General features: G+C 36.0%; 1 protein-coding gene across 1 annotated transcript; it reads left to right on the top strand.

The window, feature by feature from the left end:
- The first annotated feature begins 3,770 nt into the window (after positions 1-3,770).
- Positions 3,771-18,016, top strand: LOC104221599 (tobamovirus multiplication protein 1). The gene is made up of 13 exons (XM_009772674.2): positions 3,771-4,260; positions 8,180-8,230; positions 9,369-9,402; positions 11,400-11,486; positions 11,561-11,612; positions 13,353-13,521; positions 14,118-14,213; positions 14,721-14,781; positions 15,489-15,553; positions 15,812-15,886; positions 15,967-16,042; positions 17,051-17,211; positions 17,732-18,016. Exons 1-13 carry the CDS (start codon positions 4,009-4,011, stop codon positions 17,753-17,755), a joined length of 1,203 nt encoding a protein of 400 aa, XP_009770976.1. The 5' UTR covers positions 3,771-4,008; the 3' UTR covers positions 17,756-18,016.
- Positions 18,017-19,242: the final 1,226 nt, after the last annotated feature.

The raw sequence follows: 19,242 nt of genomic DNA, 5'->3' as shown, positions 1-19,242 counted from the left end.
TTGCTACTGACAGATTCAATGTCCTCTTGACAATCTGTATATTTGGGTTCAAATGATGGAGAAGCAGCAGTTGGAACATGTGATGGTTGAGCACCATGTTCATCTTCATATTGAATCTTGTCTGGCAGATTAAGCACTCCAAGCTCTTCTCCAGATTCAATCATGTTTGTGAACTGAATGATGAAAATAACAGTTAATTCAAGTGACAAAAAAAATGTAGATTCAATGTAGTTATTATGAATGTAATTGTAGCATCATACAAAAGTGGAAAAAAATACCTTGATCCACTCAGGCTTGATCATCTTCTCTTCAATTGCAGTTAACCAAATCTGCCCCTTTGTAGCTGACCATCTTAAAATGCGAGGTATAGATTCAGAACATCTCGTAGCAAGCTCGGTGCTGACGGACGAGCAACACTCATATAGCCACACTTGCAAGGCTAATGAGCATCCCCGTATTAGATAAGAATGTACATGGGGATTAAGACGATGTCAGACAGATTCAATAACCTGCTTGAAGGATTTGATACCCCATGGGTATGACTCAAAATTACCAGACTCTATTAGAAAGAACATAAACTTGTCTATGAAAGTCACATTGTCTTTATCAGAAGGACAAACAAAAAATTCCAACATATAAAGAATGCACAACTTCACCGCATCCACATCGTTTGCCCATGCTTTATTAGTCACTACTTTTTTCAAATGCCATTTCTCAACCCTTTCTTTGTTCGGAAAATATGTATTCATTAAAGGGCTAACATAGGTGGAAGTGTAACCATAGTCTGAAAACTTATTCACACAATTAAGACCAGTTATCAACCCAAATTCTCTCAAGGAAAAATTCAATTTTTCACCCTTAAATAGTACTGAAAAATATGAGTCAGTAGACTTTGTCAATTCATACTTCATCAGAAGATGAAGTGTTTGGTTTTGCATACAGATTTTGGGGAGACCTAATAAGTAACCAAAACAAGTTTTTCTGAAAACCCTTAAAGCATTCGGAGAGAGTAAAAGCTTGTATCTGGCTAGGTATGCTAGGATCACACAAACTGTGGAATCTAAGCACACCATAATCAACATTTTGTTGTGCAAAGTAAGGTCCATTCTGTAGAAAATATAAAATTAATGAACATTAGTAGTTTGCATAAAAAGGAAACAGTAATCTACATATAACTACATGACAAATACAAAATATAACTAGAAGAAGAATAGCCTACCCACACCTATAACTACAAAACAATAACAGAAGAACAATGCACGTGTAAACATTATCTACAGAATGTAACAGTTACTTCAAGTATGTCACATAAATGTAGATTAACTGTAGTTAGAATGAAGTTAAATATATGAGCTATACAGGCTACAATAAAAAATAACATATCTACAATTTAACCATCAGACTACACATCAACTACAAACTAACTACATTTATACACTGTCTAAGAGTCACAGTTCCAATTAAACTACAAAATTGAGACAAAGAATCTACAAAATTAGGACAACACCACATTTTACCAAAATACACTTGAACAATCAAAGAAGAACAATGCACTTGTAAACATTATCTACAGAATGTAACAGTTACTTCAATTAACTCACAACATGTAGATAAATTGTATTTAGAATGAAGTTAAATGTAGCAGCAATACAGGTTGCAATGAAAAATACCATCTCTACAATTTAACGATCAGACTACAAATCAACTACAAACTAACTACAGTATACACTGTCTAATAATCACAGTTCCATTAAACCTACAAAATTGTGAAAAATAATCTACAAAATTAGGACAATACCACATTTGGCCAAAAAACACTTGAACACTAAATTAACACTTGAACAACAGATTTTTACAACCAAAATCAAACTACAAAACAGTGAGGAAACATAAATAGTGTTTACCTTTATTGAAATTTTTTCCTTAACCAATTTTGGTACTTTTTTTGAGGGTTTCTTCTTCTTTGGTTTTGATGAAGAAGGAGAGACCTTGTGTTTTTTCACAGATTGAACTTTGGGAGAATCATCTACAAAATCGTCATCTACACTCAACTCTTTCCCCTTGCGTTTCAGTTGATTGTCGACTAGTTTATCAACTCCACCAACATCAACATCGTGCAAATGCTTGCTTCTCATCTCCGCACGAATTTGTATAGGAGATGAAATACCAGTAGTTTGTTCACTTGCATGCGTCGTTTGTGGGTTTTTTGGTGGTGATTTTGGTGTTAAAACACCCAAATCAAAGGTTGGAATATCAGCTAATATAGCTTTTGATGATTTTTTTGGGGAGTGTTGGTTTTTTTCATGATTTAGGAGTTGAAGACAAAGATGGAAGTGAATTCAAATCGTGGGGGATACTATCAACTGAAGGTAATTAAGTGGAGAAGAAAGTGATGGTAATTGTGGGTGAGAAGAGATTGTACGAGAATGGAGGAAAAACTGAAGGTAAATCGTGGGGGTGGGGAACTGAAGGTAAATCGTAGGGGGTGTGGGGGGGTGGGAGGAGAGAGGGGAGAGGGGCGGGTAAACTAAATAACGTGAAGATACAGTTATATAATTATGCCTAATAAAAATGAACCCTTAATTATATCCCTAATTTGAATTATGGTATAGAAATGGTAATTTGGTATGCTTAAATGTAATAAACACAAACCTTAAACATTGAGGGTAATAAGTTTTGATATATGGTATAGATAGGTAAAAATCCCCTAAAAAAATATAAATCCAGCCCAGTCCAAACTGGATAAGTCCAAAGGCGGACGAGTCCACTAGATACTGAAATTACCCAACCCATTAACAGCCCGGCATTCCAGCCCACTAACCAGCCCACCCCTGTAACCGGATGAGCTATTTTTTTCCATTACCAGCCCGGTCTAACTCGTCCGGTAAACAATCATAATTTAGTAGAAATGGCACTAGGTAGCCACTCTAAAGGGCTACATTTTAGGAATTAACGAGTGCGTCCGGAATTTAAGTTTTTCAGGATAAAAATATTATGAATTGTCATCAAATTAAGATTTTTAATTAAAAAATTCAGGATAAAATAAGTAATGACTAATCTTTAAATAAAATAAGTAATGACTAATCTCTAAACAACGTCATTCATAATGGCTATCTAGCACTTGCCACATAATTTAGGGAGAAATTCAAAAATGGCCAGATTTACAACTGGTCGTTCAAAAATAGCTCTGTTTCAAAAGTAATCGAAATTTAGCCACTTTTCATATAAAGATAAATCTGAGCGAAAACACAGTTCAAAAATCGGAAAATACACTAGTATATTATACTGGAGTTCCAAGATAAGTATGCTGGAACTCCAGCATAATATGATGGAGTTCCAGCATAAGTACATTAGAACTCCAGCATAATATACTGGAGTTCCAGCAAGTATAATGTCTAGTATAATATACTGGAGTTTAGAGCACCAGTGCTCCAATCTCTAGTATATTATACTGGAGTCAGCAAAGTATACCGGTCCAACATAATATGCTGGAGTTCATACACAGGTGCACCGAACTTCAGTATATTATGCTGGACCGATCTCTGTTGCAGCAAAACAGTTGCTATTTTTCATTAACTTCGTAAACACTGACTATTTTTTTAATGACCGGCTATAACATGCTATTTTTACCATAATTTACTATGAGGATCCGAAAACCTCCCAACTTAGAAAAATTACTACAAATTATTTACTTTGATTTCAAGAATTCTTGAAAGCCACCCGCGTGGCATCAAGACAAAGATACAAACTCGTACTCGGTCCCCAAAGGGCCAACTCAACTCTTGTCTTGCTTTTCTTTTCTACAGAGAGAGAGAAAGAGAAAGAGAGAGGAGAGAGAGAGGGTATAAAGCGAGTGTTGGAGGGTAAGAATCCAGGGGCAGATCTGCACCAAAAATTGAAAGAAAAGATACCATCGAGGCTGCGAATAAAGAAAAAGCAAAGGGGAGAATATCGTTTTCGATACTATACCATACCATTTTTTTAAAAAAGTTCTTCACGAGTTTTTGTATGTGTGTACAACATACATATATAAGCTTATCATCATTTTGTGTGTCTACATTTTTTTCTCTATATAAAAGAAAAGGGGAAAGAGGGGCTGAGAGAGTTTTGGCAGTGGTGGATGGTTTTGTAAAGAAGAGGAGTGAGGAGAAGAACATGTTTGAGTTGAGAGAAGGGAGTTGTTATCCTAAGGCTTTAACGGGAGTGAATGTGGCTCTTGCTTCTGTCGATGCCGTTATTGCTCTTCTTGCTTTTGCTCAGGTAACTCTTTCTTTTATCTTTGTTCTAGAGGGTTATATATATGTGGGTTTGTGTTAAAGCTTCTGTCTTTATCTTTCAATTGCTGTGTTGGTTGTTCTTTTCTTGGAATTCTGAAAGGAGAGTGTTTTTAATGTGCTATGTTATGAATGTATCTCAATTGGGATTCTGGGTTGTGGTTTCTGGGATTTTTGAAGGGTTTTAACAGATTTTGAATATCAATCTTATTTGAGATGGAGTTTGGAAGGATGCTGTTTTGGCTAGGTTTGTGCTATTGGATTGAAAAATTGAGTCTTTTTTACCTAATACTCTTGACGCGGCTTGTTAGCGTCTAGTATTCTGTGTGGTCAATTCGGTTTATAATGCTTGAATTTTAAGGAATGTCAGCTCAATTGTCACAATGGGGTTAAAAGATTGTACTCTTTCCCTAAATTTTATCGTGGGTTTGTGCGGACCCATTTTCTTGAGACAGTTCCTCTGCCATTTGTGGTGCTTTTTATTTTATTTATTGTAATAGTAGACAGAAGGGGATTAGTCTTTGAAAAGTTATGCTGAAATTTGAGTAATTTAACGTTGCTAACCTTTAGTGTTCAAAGAGACCGGATGTTTTCTTGGCCTGGATATGGATTCTCTGAAGTAGAGACGCTCATTTTTCAAACTGCCATATACTACCTACGTAATGATTTTTACTAATTGTTGTTCCTCTTTGCTGGCTCGAGTAGGATTGAACTTTTTTGCATTAGCCAAATTATGATAGGTTTCGTCATATAGTGCTTGAAGCAGCATTCGGAGAGTTGTTGAAAGTGTTTTTCACCGTTTGGAGTGACTTCACCAGTAATGATGCTATTTATGGCCAATACGGTTCCTAATCGGGATTGCATTAACTCAGAAAATTAGTATCTTCTCCATACCATTTGGATTCAAAATTGTTTACTGTATTTGGTGAATACGGTTGGTGCAGTAGTTGCATGCCATATAAGAACTAACTAGATTTGAAAATTTTGAATCTTTGGTATTCTTATGACCACTCGGCATTTCTTCAGGTAAACGTGATTTTTTATGTCCTTGAATATGGACAATATTGGGATTGTGCTTGGAGCAGATATTGGATTCAACCATGTCATGTTTTTTTTTGCTAATGCTTATCAAATACCATAGTAGTACCACACATTCATAACATTTGATTGAAAATGGAATAAATATCTGAAGTTATTTTGTTAAATGATTCTCGGAGAATCAAGGAGATCGTGGAATACTAATTCAATTTGAAGACGACGAAATCTTAATCAAAGATTAGCCAAAAATTTGGATTGAGATACATGTAAACCTCTTCTATGTTGCTTGAGTGTGCACTGTGCAGAACATCATTGTGAAGTATAGCTGAAAGCTTTTTGAAAAGTAGCCAATTTTATAAAGCTAATATCTCTTGTTTAAAACAGGAGAATACCTTGCTTTTCCTTTTGAGATATTCTGTAATCTTAACAGAATTTTGTGATCCTTTTGTTTTCTGTCTTCAGTAAAAGTTAAAACATAAAGTTGGTAGTTTTGGCAGACATTTAATAGTGGACACTTGTGCAAGCTAAAATGGTAAAAATATAACTCAGTGCACGGATTTTTTTCCTAATCCATGTTGTTGCTAATGCTGGCTTGGACTGAATCTCCAAATTACTCCTTACCTCCTCCTTTAGGCACGGCCTTTTTGAAGATAAACCGACATGTCCCACTTCATATCCCAAGATCATGGTGGATAATGGTTTTGGTTAATCATTTGGTGATGAGAAATACATGTTCTTTCCCCTATTCGTACTATTCCAAGTGATAAATCTAGCTAGGGAAGATATCTGCTACATCGGACAAAGTATAGTTTCACGAAATAAGGATATGTTCTATCTAAGAGTTTGTTACCCGATGATCGCTTCCCACCAAACTTACTCTATAATTAGTCCAAGAGAGGCCAGATCGGTTTTGTTAGCAAGTACATGTGTTTGTCTTTCTCCTCATGTATCTTGGTCGGTTCAAGATGGAAATCATTTAGAGTCACTTGGTTATTTGTCCCACTTTGGCTTGCTGGAAAAAATGAAAAAAAAAATTGGAAGGATTCTTTGATTTTCTAACTAAAGGAAGAGAGTGGTACTTATCTTTCTTGTCTATCATTCCCTTTTTACGTCGATCAAACAGAGTGTAAAGTTTCAACAACCTTCTTTAACTTTTGCTTAGTTGTGTGAAGGTTTTTAGTGGTGAAAGCATTGTAGCATCTGATAGTTGGAATACATGTATAAGATGTTTTGGTAGAAATAGACTTGTATAGAGTACATGAATGGTATGTGCCTGACCCGTGTGCATGTTGTTTTCCACCCATTTAGTTATAACAATGTTCAGAAGATTGGGCGTCTTTTGTAGAGAATCATGTTCTCATGTAAATTCTCTACTTTTTGGTATACTTCTTGTATATTGGAGTTTTTCTCCCTTTTGATTAATACAATTTATCTTATATAAAAAAAAATGTTCAGAAATGATGATTATCATGGAGTCGTGTGATTGATATGTTTCTTTAACTGATCTAATATATATAATTGGAACACGTTTAAGAGCAAAGTTAATGTTAAGTTCCTTAGGATGATATTGCGGGCGAAACCAGAATTAGGAGATATTATATCTTTGATACCCATAAAAGGAAGGACCATTTTAACCTTCTCTTTTGGTAATATTTTGATTTTTCCTGATTAATGCTCTTACATGTCAAGCAAAAAGTTTGGAAAGGGCATTTACTTACTTGCCTTTCTCGTCATTCTGCTCAATAATGAATGGAGATTTAACTGTTGCAACGAGATTACAGAAAGAATAACGAAGAATGTAGAATAAGCTGCAATAGTGAATCTGGTGGCCTCTTGTCATCTGTATAGTTACCACTGTGTCACATGTTCAAGAGAAGCTAGGGTGAATCTCTTGGACCAAGGACCTGGCATTTTCACCTTAGATTGAAACTTGACCTTTTTTTGGATAAGTGAGTGAACCTTGACCTTTCATACTAGGGTTTTGTTTCAGTAACTTTATTCAAATATTTTTATCTTGATGAAGACCTTGATGATCAATACAAGAACAGCCAAAGAGAACACCTTATTGGAGAAAAAAAGAACTGCCAAAGAGAACTCCATAGTAATCAGCTAATACTTATACACCATGTTCTGAATCTAAATATAAGCATTAATGCCAAGATAGTCAAATGGACATGCTACATTAACAACTTCACGGAAATACACACTGGAGTACAAAACAGATAGTAGCAACTTTCTGCAAAGGCGGCAATATCAGAGAGGAATTTTTTTAGCATAATGGCCAAAATAGATCATGTCTTAATAGCAAAGTTGTTAATCTTTACCCCTACCTTATATATCACATTATTGTGTTTAAGTGAATAGGTGATTGCCTAGTTTGACTAGTTGCTAGAATTGAGAACCAGGGAGGCTGTGGGGGATTGTGAGAGATTTTGATGTTGCCGACTACTATTCAGCATTCAACTATAATCTGGAACCTTTGTAAAGACTATGGATGACTCAAGCAGAGTACTTTTTGACACCAACTTGGTGTTTGTTAATTTTTTTTTGGACTTAACTGAAAAAGAAAAAACATTAATGATTAATCTAGAATCTTAATTCTAACCTTGGTTGGTATACTTGGATTATGATAAATTCCACAACTTACTGCCATCTGGTCGCTGCAAACTAAGAGGTTGGTTTTTTTTTTAGAGGTTGCTGCTTGTGCCTATTGTAGTTGTATAATGTTGGTGTTTCGCTATCAGAGTAGCGTGTTCATGTACTGTTAATGACAGTTTACATCTGCTCTGCGCTACTGATTATTTCTTGCTTAATAGATTGTGTTAACACATTTTTTCTCAACTCAATTTGCTTATGTATTGTTCCAGTTAATGAGAATTCACTCCCGGAATACACACATTGGCTGGACTCGTCAGAAAGTAAGCATTTCATCCTCAATTCTCTTTCTGATTTTATTAGTATCTGAGATGGGTGAGAATATTCTATCTGTCCTGCTAGAAAATTAAAGCAACTTCCCGAGGTCCAAGCAATTAGTCCAGAATGTGGAAAAAACCGATTTTTCAATGACACTTCTTTATTTAGTTCCAACTTTCAATTATGAATAGCGAATATGCTAACGCGATAAAGCCTGTTACAAGATGCTAATATGCGTCCAAGAACTCATGTTGATGATATTCGACTGGATACTCATGCCTAAAACATCTAGTAATGTTCAACACTTGTGTGCTAGCATTTAAGGTTCAGGTGACTTAACGGTGGTCTTCACAAGCTAAATTAAACTCGAAATGCCTTTACAGTTCTGGTCTAAAAGTTCATTCTTTTTCACCATTATTATAGTCATGTAAACCCTTTCCTTTCATTTCCACAACTTGATAACTATTGCCTAGAAGTTTCTTTTGAATAAGCATTGCCAAATTACTGATGATCATGTAGGTTTTCTAAATTTTAGCACCATAGCAGGTGAATTGAATCTCCTGCTTTTTCGATGGGATCCAGTTGTACTCTCTCAGTATATCTCTTTTGCTCTCTCATCCCTCTGCCAAATACAAAATCCTAACTTTAGGATATTAAATCTAGCCTAGTCACTTAGACATCATGGTATTTGTCGTGTGCTCGAGTTATAACACTTTGGTGTTTAAGATTATGGGCGTCGCAGTTCTTGGTGCAAGCTCAGTCTATAGATGATCCCAAGGACGATGGAGGTTTTACGAGTGTGATATTGAGCTCTGTGGCAGTCAGGGTGATAGACCACACTTGACAATTACTAAGTAAACTAGCTCTCTGTAATAGCGAAATAAAAGACATCATCAGCTCAGAGGTAGCACTACATCTCTTGGAGGATATACTCATATTAGAAATTGGAAATTTATTGCCGTAGCCCTTAATCCCTTAAAGTTAACGGCTATGAAGTCAACATTACAAGTAGATTCTACGATTCTTCTTCCTTTTGTACTGGTTAGCCTTAATAAAATTCTATACTACAATCAGCGCGGTTTCTTATTTCACTAATGTGCTAATTATAGATCATGCTTACTAGAGTTTACTATGCAATTGCAGGTATTTCACTTGATGATTGGATCTTCAAATTTGGGTAAGCATCTTAGTTTCTCTATATCTATTGGTTTATCCACGGATTGTTTTTGCTGAGTGCTTCCTGTGTTTGTTTATCAAAATAACCATAAACAAACAATGTTAACATAGACAAAATGAGTTGAAAGAGCTACTAATAGATGAAATATATGATGTAAATCAAGTTCAAAGATCATGTTAGTTTTTTAATTCAGATGCAAATTGCTTTTTTAAGTTTCTATTCAAGTTTAGCGACTAGTTCGCCTGTTCTTAATTTTGTAGTAATTTCTATTCTTTACAGTAGCAATTCATTTGTAATGTTTTTCTTAACAAAATAATATATTATTTCCTATTTTTATTTAATTTTTATTGCGCACCTGAACAAGATAGATCCCATAGACAATAAAGCACGCCCCTAACACTTTAGTGCTTACGTTGAAGTATTGTCTCAGCGAGGCAAAGTGCCTGGCCAGCTGGCTTGCACTACATCTAAGAGTTGGGGTTTAAGTTCGTGCCAGCAGAGCTTTTAACAAAAGTAGGCATTGAGATTAATTCAGGCATGAACAGTTAGAAAATTATACCTCTTATCTTTGTGAGTTGGACTGTTCTAGCTACACCACTCTTATTTTCAGTGATTTAAGTGTCTTCTAACTCCAGGCGAGCCTTATGCCACCTGTCTGGTAAAGGCTTTTCCTTCGTTTCATGAGTTTACTGTTCGTATCCCTTTCTAGCGACAGTTCTAGCAGTACCACTCTTAAATTCAGTGGATGTTCAAAAAAATCCTATCGCTCCTTCCTCTCATGATAACAGAGGCTAGATATTGAAAATTATAGCACATTCTGGAAAGGTCTCTTTCCTCTCTTTCATCGTATTGGAAACTAGGTATTAAATCTCTCCTCTAAATATTGAACTTTTTGTCATTATTCTTGAAAAGTCTTCACTCTTCTCATCGTCTTCCTTGTCAATGACACTGTATTAGGTTCCTCCTGTGAACTTGAACTTTGGTTACTGTTTCAACAAGTCTCCTTGTCTCTGTTTTTCTTCTCCGTTCATGATAATATAGTTTGGTACTGAGTCCTCCTTTGAGCATTATTGCTGTTTTTGGTTACTGTTAATTTGCCAATTCAAGTTGTTCTGACAATGTCTTGGAGATTTTTTGCACCACAACTCTTGATGGAGAATTGATCTTCGTGGGCACTACAGAAAAGCTCATCTTTTTCTCCATCAAGAGGTGTGGTTCGAAAAACCTCCAAGACATTGACAGCACAACGTGAATTCCTTCTCCGAGACTTCATTAAAAAAAACACTTCTTTTAAAATTCCTTCTTTGTGCTATTATTGGCTCGGAGAAAAGGGTTTCAGCACCACTTTTCTTTTCTGTGATTGTTCACTTCTCCGGTGACACCGGAAAATATCTTAAAGTGATTTTGTAGCATATCTTGTTTCCGAAATAAACAAGCTCAAGTTATTTTTCCTCCTTGAGTTTGAGAGGATGTGTTAAAGTGAAGAGAATCATTGGAAATATTCTATTGTGAATAGGGTATAGTTTAATGCTATGTCATAATAACTATAATGCCAATAAGTTGGAAACTCTCTATATCATGAAGCTCAAAACTCCTATAATTAGAGTCCTCTTGCATATTATCACTAACCATTTGTACGAGAGCTCTTCTCCTTTTGTTTCTCTCTTTGTATAACGTATTAGCTATAGTGCTTGAGGAAGTGCATTCTTTTGGGTAGTTTGCTAATACAGCAAATAAAAGTTCAGCTAGCTTCTTGTTTGGTAGAAAGAAGGGTAAACACGAACAATATTGTTAATTTGAACATGAAATTTTGATGAAGCACCTGTGCACGTGGGTATAATCTCGTTTATTACCTTGCCTTACCTTTATTTTTTTTCGGCTTTTTTTTTTTGGCTTCCTGTGCATTTCATAATGATGAAAAAAGTTCATCTCAGGCAAGTAATCTATAAGAGTTTAGTAACTAGTATGAATGGATCATTGACTTTATTCTCTTGCAGGTTATTTCCTTTATTTTGTGTTGTCACTTGTTGCCGCTTGTAAGGATTGGCTTTGCTGGTCGCACTTCTGTGGTTTTGTTGTTATGGGTATGTGCAAACCCACCATGTTCTTTTCAGCTGATGCTTTTGTAATTAGGACTAATACACAGCTATATTTGCAGCTTCCCCCAAAATTCTTTTCCTTGCTGCATTTCTTCTTCTCCTTTCATTCTGGTAAGTTCGCCTTCTGTTTGCTGTGTTTGAATGTGTGAAAGTTATCTTTGTGAATCTAAATATTTGCTTTCTTTTCTTTGTTTCACATTTTAGGAAAAGAGACTAATTTAATGAGGGAATCAGTATCGTGAACTTCCCATGTTTTCTCCAGTCTCTCTCTTTCCCGAAAATAATCTAGGGCAGAGAAGTGATATCTTTTATTAGTGAGCTGCCAAAATCAGCAATTCATAAAGACACTGTTATCGAACTTTAGAAAGTGGTTGACCAAATCATGATCTTCTTTCGGTGAATAGCAGTTACATGAGCTAGTCATATAGATCCTTCCGGTCTAAAATCAACAAAGTTGTCACGTATCTCTCTCTCTCTCTTTTTGATAACCAAGAAATCCCTTGGGCCAGTGGCGCAGGTTTAGAACTTGGTTCGCAGTTGTTGAGGTTTTAAACTCTCTCTCAATTTTTCCTCCATAATTGTTCCCCACAAAGCGCTGAAGGATCAGCTGAAACTAGATAAGAAAGGTTTACTATCGAAGCTCTCAAAGTTTTCCACAAAATGCAATTCTCAACCAGAGCAATGCCAACTGGTAAAGTTGCTGCCATGTGACCAGGAGGTCACGGGTTCGAGCCGTGAAAATAGCCTCTTGCAGAAATGCAGGGTAAGACTGCGTACAATAGAGCCTTGTGGTCCGGCCCTTCCCCGGATCCCGCGCATAGCGGGAGCTTAGTGCAGCGGGCTGCCCTTTAACCAGAGCAATGCCAAATTGCTTTCTCCCTTAGGCCTTAACCCATCACAAAATCATTTTCCTCAAAACCCAATTCTAAACGAGTTGCTCTACATTTCTGTAAATTGGTTTCATGGTAAAAATACCTAAAGAGAAAGTCAAACAACCCTTCTGCCTTAACTCCAGAAAAGTCTCTGAAATTTTCTCCCTAAAAGTCCTAAAGCAACCCAAGTGCAACAGATTCACCAAAAAGAAAATGAAAACCTCAAGCTCATGGAAGGGAAAAAAAGAACAAGAGAAAGGGGGAGAGAGAGAGGGAGGGGAAAAGTAAGAATGAAGATAAAGTTGGGAGGGCGAAAGAATAGGGGGGTGGGGAAATTTTGTTTCACAAGTCTTCATCACCCCCCGATTTTGCCTTTACTAAATCAATATCGCAACATTCACTCTCCTTATATGTGTGTATTCCACCCACTTTGTCCAACTTGGTCAAATCAACACCACATAAGCTTGATCAATGGTTAAAGGCATTTAAAACACTTGACTCTTTAGGTGTCTATTTGAAAACCTGTGGAGTTAGGAGGCCTGCATTTGAAGACTGTGCAAGTACAAGTGTCAAATTGTGTATTAAGCCTTTTTTGGATATTGTTTAGTGCCACAAGTTATTGCCCAAGTAGCTCCTCCGCCTATTCTACTTAAAGTTATTATTCAACTTTCTAAACGAAGCCGATAGCTCTATATCACTCCATTTGTAGTTATTCTGGTGTTGGCATGACAGAAATCTATTGCTCCTTTAAGTTCAACATGAATTGTTCTAGTTTGGTTGAAGATTAGGTCAAGAATCTGGTTATGCTTCATATTAGTCAAGCCGATACAGTAAAATGATTTTTGCCACCGATAGCCGTAATTATATCTTTCCTTTTGTAATTTTGGTTTAAGGCTTGGTCCAAGACATGAACTCAATCTTCATGTAGAAATTAATTATATAGAATGATTTGTAATGCCTTCTCTGCAAATGAATTCAGGGTTGATCTTTGTCATCAGTCAAATGATGAAGAAGATGAAGATGATGGGTATAGTCCTCGAGAAGCCTTGTTGGAGAAGAATAAGCCAAAATCAAATGCTGATAGTCGCCGAAGATGCTGCTCTTTTCGTGCGGTCAATGTGGGAAGCCGCCAAAAAGTTGTGGTTCTGGTAAAGCTAATAAAGTACACGCATATAATGTTTAAGAGGCAAAGTCGTGACTTACCTAGCAACTCGCTTCACAGGCTCTAAACGTAATGGGACAGCCATGTGGCGAAAAGTCTCTTGCGGATAGCCAAATAAGTGAGGCTAGCCCTTTTATGTTTTGCATTATCCGCCTCGTACGACTCAGAATATCTTCTTCTAAGTATTTGAGTATAACTTACATAATTTTAACTTATAGAAACTATGTTTTTTGTTCTCTAACTTCGAATTTGGTGGTAAACTATATTGAAATGAACATGTGTTATTATCCCTTGGTACTTAATTATTTTTGTCCTTTTTTGCTTATGAATTATATCCAATTTTAGTATATTTTTCATATTATTATTTTTAATAACTTCTTTTGAAAATATTAAAATTAAAAATTCCGTGGGTGATATGCCTACATTGGGGCAAAAGCCCTACCCTAAGAGGCCCTCTCCACTGTGCCCCTGCTTTTTTAGACACTGCATGTATGTTCTACATACATGACATATTCAAACTCCTCGTATTTTTATGTCTTTGCACATTTCTGTTCTTAATTCATGTACTTGCTTTTTGACCAGGTTACTTTGTTAGTTTTTCTGTTAATGTTGCTAGCTGCTGTGCTAATATGGATTGGGAGGGGAAAGAATCCTATCGATTCTTCTGTTGTGGCTCGGGTATGGACTATGGCTCTTTAATTACCTGTATCTGTTTATTGTTGTTCTAGCATATTCTTTTTACCCAATTGATTTAGCAGTTGTTGGTTCTCTGTATTGCCTTCTGTATTCATTTTTAGCTGCAATTAGATTTTATAATACAGAATGTGTATCCTCAACTTGGAACCCAAATTGTTGCTTATTATTTACTGTGGAGCATCTCACTGAAAGAGAGAGTGTGTTCCTGCAAGTAAGGAGGCATGATCTAATTTTGTGCAAAGTTTTTGTCTGTAATAATTACCTTGATAGGTTGCTGTTATATGTCTGGATAGGGTAGTTCTTGTAAAGTGCTTTTTATTCTTAATCTGATTAGCATGCTATTATTGATTTGCTTAGAATATTGCTCTTTGGTGTTTAAATTATTGTAGGAGAAACTATCAATTTACACTGTTTCATGGTATTTTTTTCTTTGCCTGACACCTTTCCCTACCTTCCTCTTGATAATTGATGAACTGCAGTTTCATCCAGGTGTACGTAGATCTCTTTGCAATAGCAGTTCTTCTGCTGGGATTGGCATTGGCATGCTATGGTCAGTATCTCATACACTATGGATTATTTATGACGAGCTTCCACATTAATGTTCACACGTCACAGAAAATTGTTATCCTGCCATTTTCACTAACTGAATCTTACTTATTGCAACTATACATCGTAAATCCTTTTCTCACCATGAAAGCTTATGGACACTTCAGTACTTGTGTAATAACTAATGACTTGATCCACCATTCCTTCATGGAATCAGCTGATGTAAAAGACCGATGTCAGGCTAGTCAACGATAAGAACTGATTTACGAAGTCATACAGTGTGTGACATTATTTTTACCTAGATTTGCAAACCGTTGATGATGGCACTTATTTGTGAGAAAGTATATTTATCTTATATTGGAGTACAGTACTTGGGGTTATACTGTATGAGTGTTTGCAGTAGGTGGGATGTGGGGAGCCACCTAGCGGTCGTGACTAACGTTCAGAAATAGTTAAAGCAGTAAGATAATAGATGGTGCTGTCTCACCATAAGAAAGATAAATATATCATCAGTAATTCCTGATTGGATCAGTTGATTGTCCAACCAACGGCTATCTCTCATCGAGCTGTTTGGAATTTTAAGAAACAGTTGTCCTAAAAGAACCTGCTGAACTTGTAAACTAGGTCTTATGTATACCTAACTATTTTGTGTGAAGGTTTTCCATTTAAAACTGTCTTTTGACCATAACCGTAAGTCCATTTGCTATGCAGGACTGGTACTGTTCTTGAAAATGAGCAAAGTGAGATCTGAAAGGGCTTCATCAGAAATGTGGAAGGTATTAACTCATCTTTCGATGGTGCTTCTCTACCATTTTCTGTCTGCCAATTAGAATCATGATTTGCAGACTGCAAAAAACTTCTCTGTCTTGTCGTATTGAGATCTTTTATAGCTCTAGTTTTAAGAACTGATAGCTTGAATAAAGTGCACTGTTTCTATTTTTGTTTTTGGTTGAAATTTAGTGCTCATGACACATATTCTGATAGATTATTTCCTTCTGATGTTTGATGTTTTTGCTATATTCTTTGAAATGAAGGTAGCAGGCTTGGCAGTTGTTTCTGTGCTATGTTTCACTTCAAGTGCCTCTGTCGCCATATTCACAGATATACCTGTATGTCTTCTGTCGGTCTCATGAGATTTTCTTTTGTTTTGGATGCGTAAGTTTCTAAAAGATAATACTTTATCTTGCAGCTTCTTTTTCACTGGCATGGACAGAAGATAAATGGTGTTTGTACATCTCTTCTCATGATTTTGTATTATTTTATAGGTACTCTTATTAATCCTTATTTGAAGCTACAGCTTGATTTGAAATTCTGGACTTAATATCCAAATTAATCAAATTTTTAGGTTGATGATTCTAGAGAATAACATTGACATCTCAACCAGTATAATGGATTTCTGCTAATCTTATAATGAAAATTTCTGCTCTCCGCCTGCTAGTTGCTGTTAACAATTATACCTAAGATCTACTAACTGAAGTTGATAGATAATGAAAGCTTGATCTAAACATGGTGGAAAAAATCAATTTAACAATCAGTTGGCACTGCTGATGATATTATATGAGTAACTATAAGTGTGTATGAGTTTGGTAAAAGCATGAGTGGTCACGAGACATCTCTATGGATGCACTCAAACAAAAACTATGAGCTATAAGATAAGTACTTTCACACGAGTACTGCATTCGGACACTCGCACCCAATGGTGTGGCCTAGTGGTCAATATGAAGTGGGTGGAGAACCATGAGGTCTCAGGTTTAAACCGGTTTAAACCCAGCGGAGACCGAAAATACTAGGTTATTTTTTCATTTCTGTCCAAGCCTTGGTGGACACGGGGCAAAGTTACCTGATACATATGACTGGTGAGAGGTGGCAGGTATCCCGTGGAATTAGGCGAGGTGCGTGCAAGTTGGCCTGGACACCACGGTTATAAAAAAAATGTACTGCATTCGGACACATCAAATGTTTCTAGAAAATGACTTGACTTGACTTGACAGAGGGGACATAGCAAGGGTGCATCAAGATATTGCGTATCACCCTCCTAGTTTAGCAATATCATAGTACCTACCCTTTAGTTTAAAAAATTTACACCTACCTTCATTGTTTTGTTTACATTATGGAGACTGCCATTACTTTCTTCAACCAAGAATACAAGCAGCTTTTATGTAAGGGGGGAAGGAGTCTAATCTCACAATGCTGTTGTTTCTTACCAATTAGAGTTTCATTCACTAAGGGGGAGAACTTCCTAATACTTATTTACCTGACCAAATATTTTCCAGGTTCTTCTGTACCTTCAGTGTTTGTGCTATGGGTGATGAGAGAACTACCACCTCCACTTGTCACTTGGCAACAGGAGTCGAGGACAATAGCTTTTATCAGTGATAGTTCAGTGACAGTACAGCCTCAGCGATGGACAGCTGCTGCAAGTGCGCAGAATCAGGTGATATGCCTTCTTTTAACTCTTGCCTGGACATCTCGTTTTTGGTCTAGAGTCATGTGCATGATGACCTTGAGCAGCAAAATTTTTGAACATGTGTATTGTTCTATGAAGACTATCACTGACCATATGAAATGGAAAAAGTTGAAACAGCAAATATTTTAATTTCCCTTTCCACAATTGTGGTATCGTTGCACTTGGAGGTCGGCTGTATATAATGAAGTTATGGGTGCAAATCACTTTGAGCTTTCCTTTAATATTTTTTAAGGTCTACTAACTTGCCAGGAATGCAGCTTTAGCAGTTGAAACTTGAAAGTGATAAGAACTTGTACAACATCATTATTTTTTACCTCCCTTTACACCAAACACCAAGCCCCAAAGAGAGTATGTGAAACTAGAGTGCAAAGTAAATAAAGAATTCAACTTTCTGCACTGGAGGTCCTTCCATTCATTTCTTGATTTTCATTATCTTACTTTATTTAGACGCACTTGTAGCAATGTATTCTGAGCATTGTGGATGCAGGTCTCGAAGGCGAGCCCGATATGATCATCGTGATTGATTGGTGATCTTCAGCTAGAGATGAGGGACTGACAATACTAAAATGGGATAATTACTCATTGAGTTGGGGGGATATCGTGGTTGAGTGATCGAAGAAAGCTCGACGGAAATACCCCATACAAGCTGGTTGCTCGTGGTACTGAGGCCTGCATAACTTGGATTCTTGTACATAGCAAGCACTGTATGAACCATCCAAATTTTATGGATTCCTTTTTGTTGATAATATGAAGGTTTTAGATGTTTCTTACATGCAAAGGTTTTTATCTAATTACCTTACTTTACAAATTTCTTGAAATGGATATAATGCAAATTGCTGCTTTGAGACAGTAATTTTCATTGGCCTCTCGAGTTTATCCCCCTTGGCAGGGTAGCTAGAGAATATAGAAATGTTATGGGAAGTAGAATCAATTATCAGGAATGTCGTAGTTGTTGCATTTTAGGATTCTAATCAGGTGAAAATCATTCTTTCCCTCTAAGTTTGTGTAGCTCCCTCCTAGAGAGACTATCCTGTTTCTAAATTTAGCGTAGATACTCTCCTGTTTCTGAATGCTTTGGGGGAGAAGTTATTTTTTTTACGCTTTTGTTTTGAAAAAAATTATTTTTGGCTAAATGCTTTGTCTTCAGTATACCCGGGTGCTCGCTTGCTGGAAAGAATTTGGCCAGAAGGAAGCTTGACCAAACAGATTATTATAAGTTGGCTTTATAATCTTTCTTTTTGTTTTCACTTTAAGTTATTTACCTATAATTTGGCGCTCTGCATTTTTCTAAATTTTGATTATAATGCATTCGCAACATGGATAGAGAAGTTCCTTTTAATAAATTGATGTAACATCTACCATTATTTTGAGCATTGTTATTTTAATTTTAAGTGCATGCCTCGAGTATTTGAGACTTCTCTATTTTGTTTTATTTTTGTCGAGAAAATTCTGCGTTTTGATTAGCTAAAAAGTAGAGTTAGGGGAGATTTTTTGTTTTACTTTCAAAATCACTTCATTCTTTTTGATTCCTATTTATTTAATTTTTCTTACTCTGTAAATAACTTTTGCTAGAAATGTGGCCAATAAACATAAATGAATATAATATTATGATGCAAAAATGTAAAAAAAAGAGGAGGTTGGTATTCTTAGGAAAAATATTAGGGCTTTTAACATATTAGTTGGTTTGCCGAAAATAATTATAACCATTAGTCAATACACAAAAAACATATACTGATTATGTGTTTTATATATATAGGCAAATGTTATAAAATAAAAGCAATGCAGTGAAATGTAAACAAGAAGAGATAGAGAGAATGGAGAAGTGTTTTCTTCTTTCACTTTGGTGTAATTTTTCATTGCAATTACATGGCCTTTTATAGGCATAAAAACTAAAGATGATGGACATAAAATAAGAAATTTAATCTTTAAGTTATTCACAACATGGAGTGTAGTATCCAAAGTAGTATCCAATGTACAAACTATTCATAACACTCCCCC

The sequence above is a fragment of the Nicotiana sylvestris genome, chromosome 2 (genome assembly GCF_000393655.2).
Source record: "Nicotiana sylvestris chromosome 2, ASM39365v2, whole genome shotgun sequence".
Lineage (NCBI taxonomy): Eukaryota > Viridiplantae > Streptophyta > Magnoliopsida > Solanales > Solanaceae > Nicotiana > Nicotiana sylvestris.
Note: the sequence above shows the minus strand (reverse complement) of the source record. Positions and strands in the feature narration are given on the sequence as shown.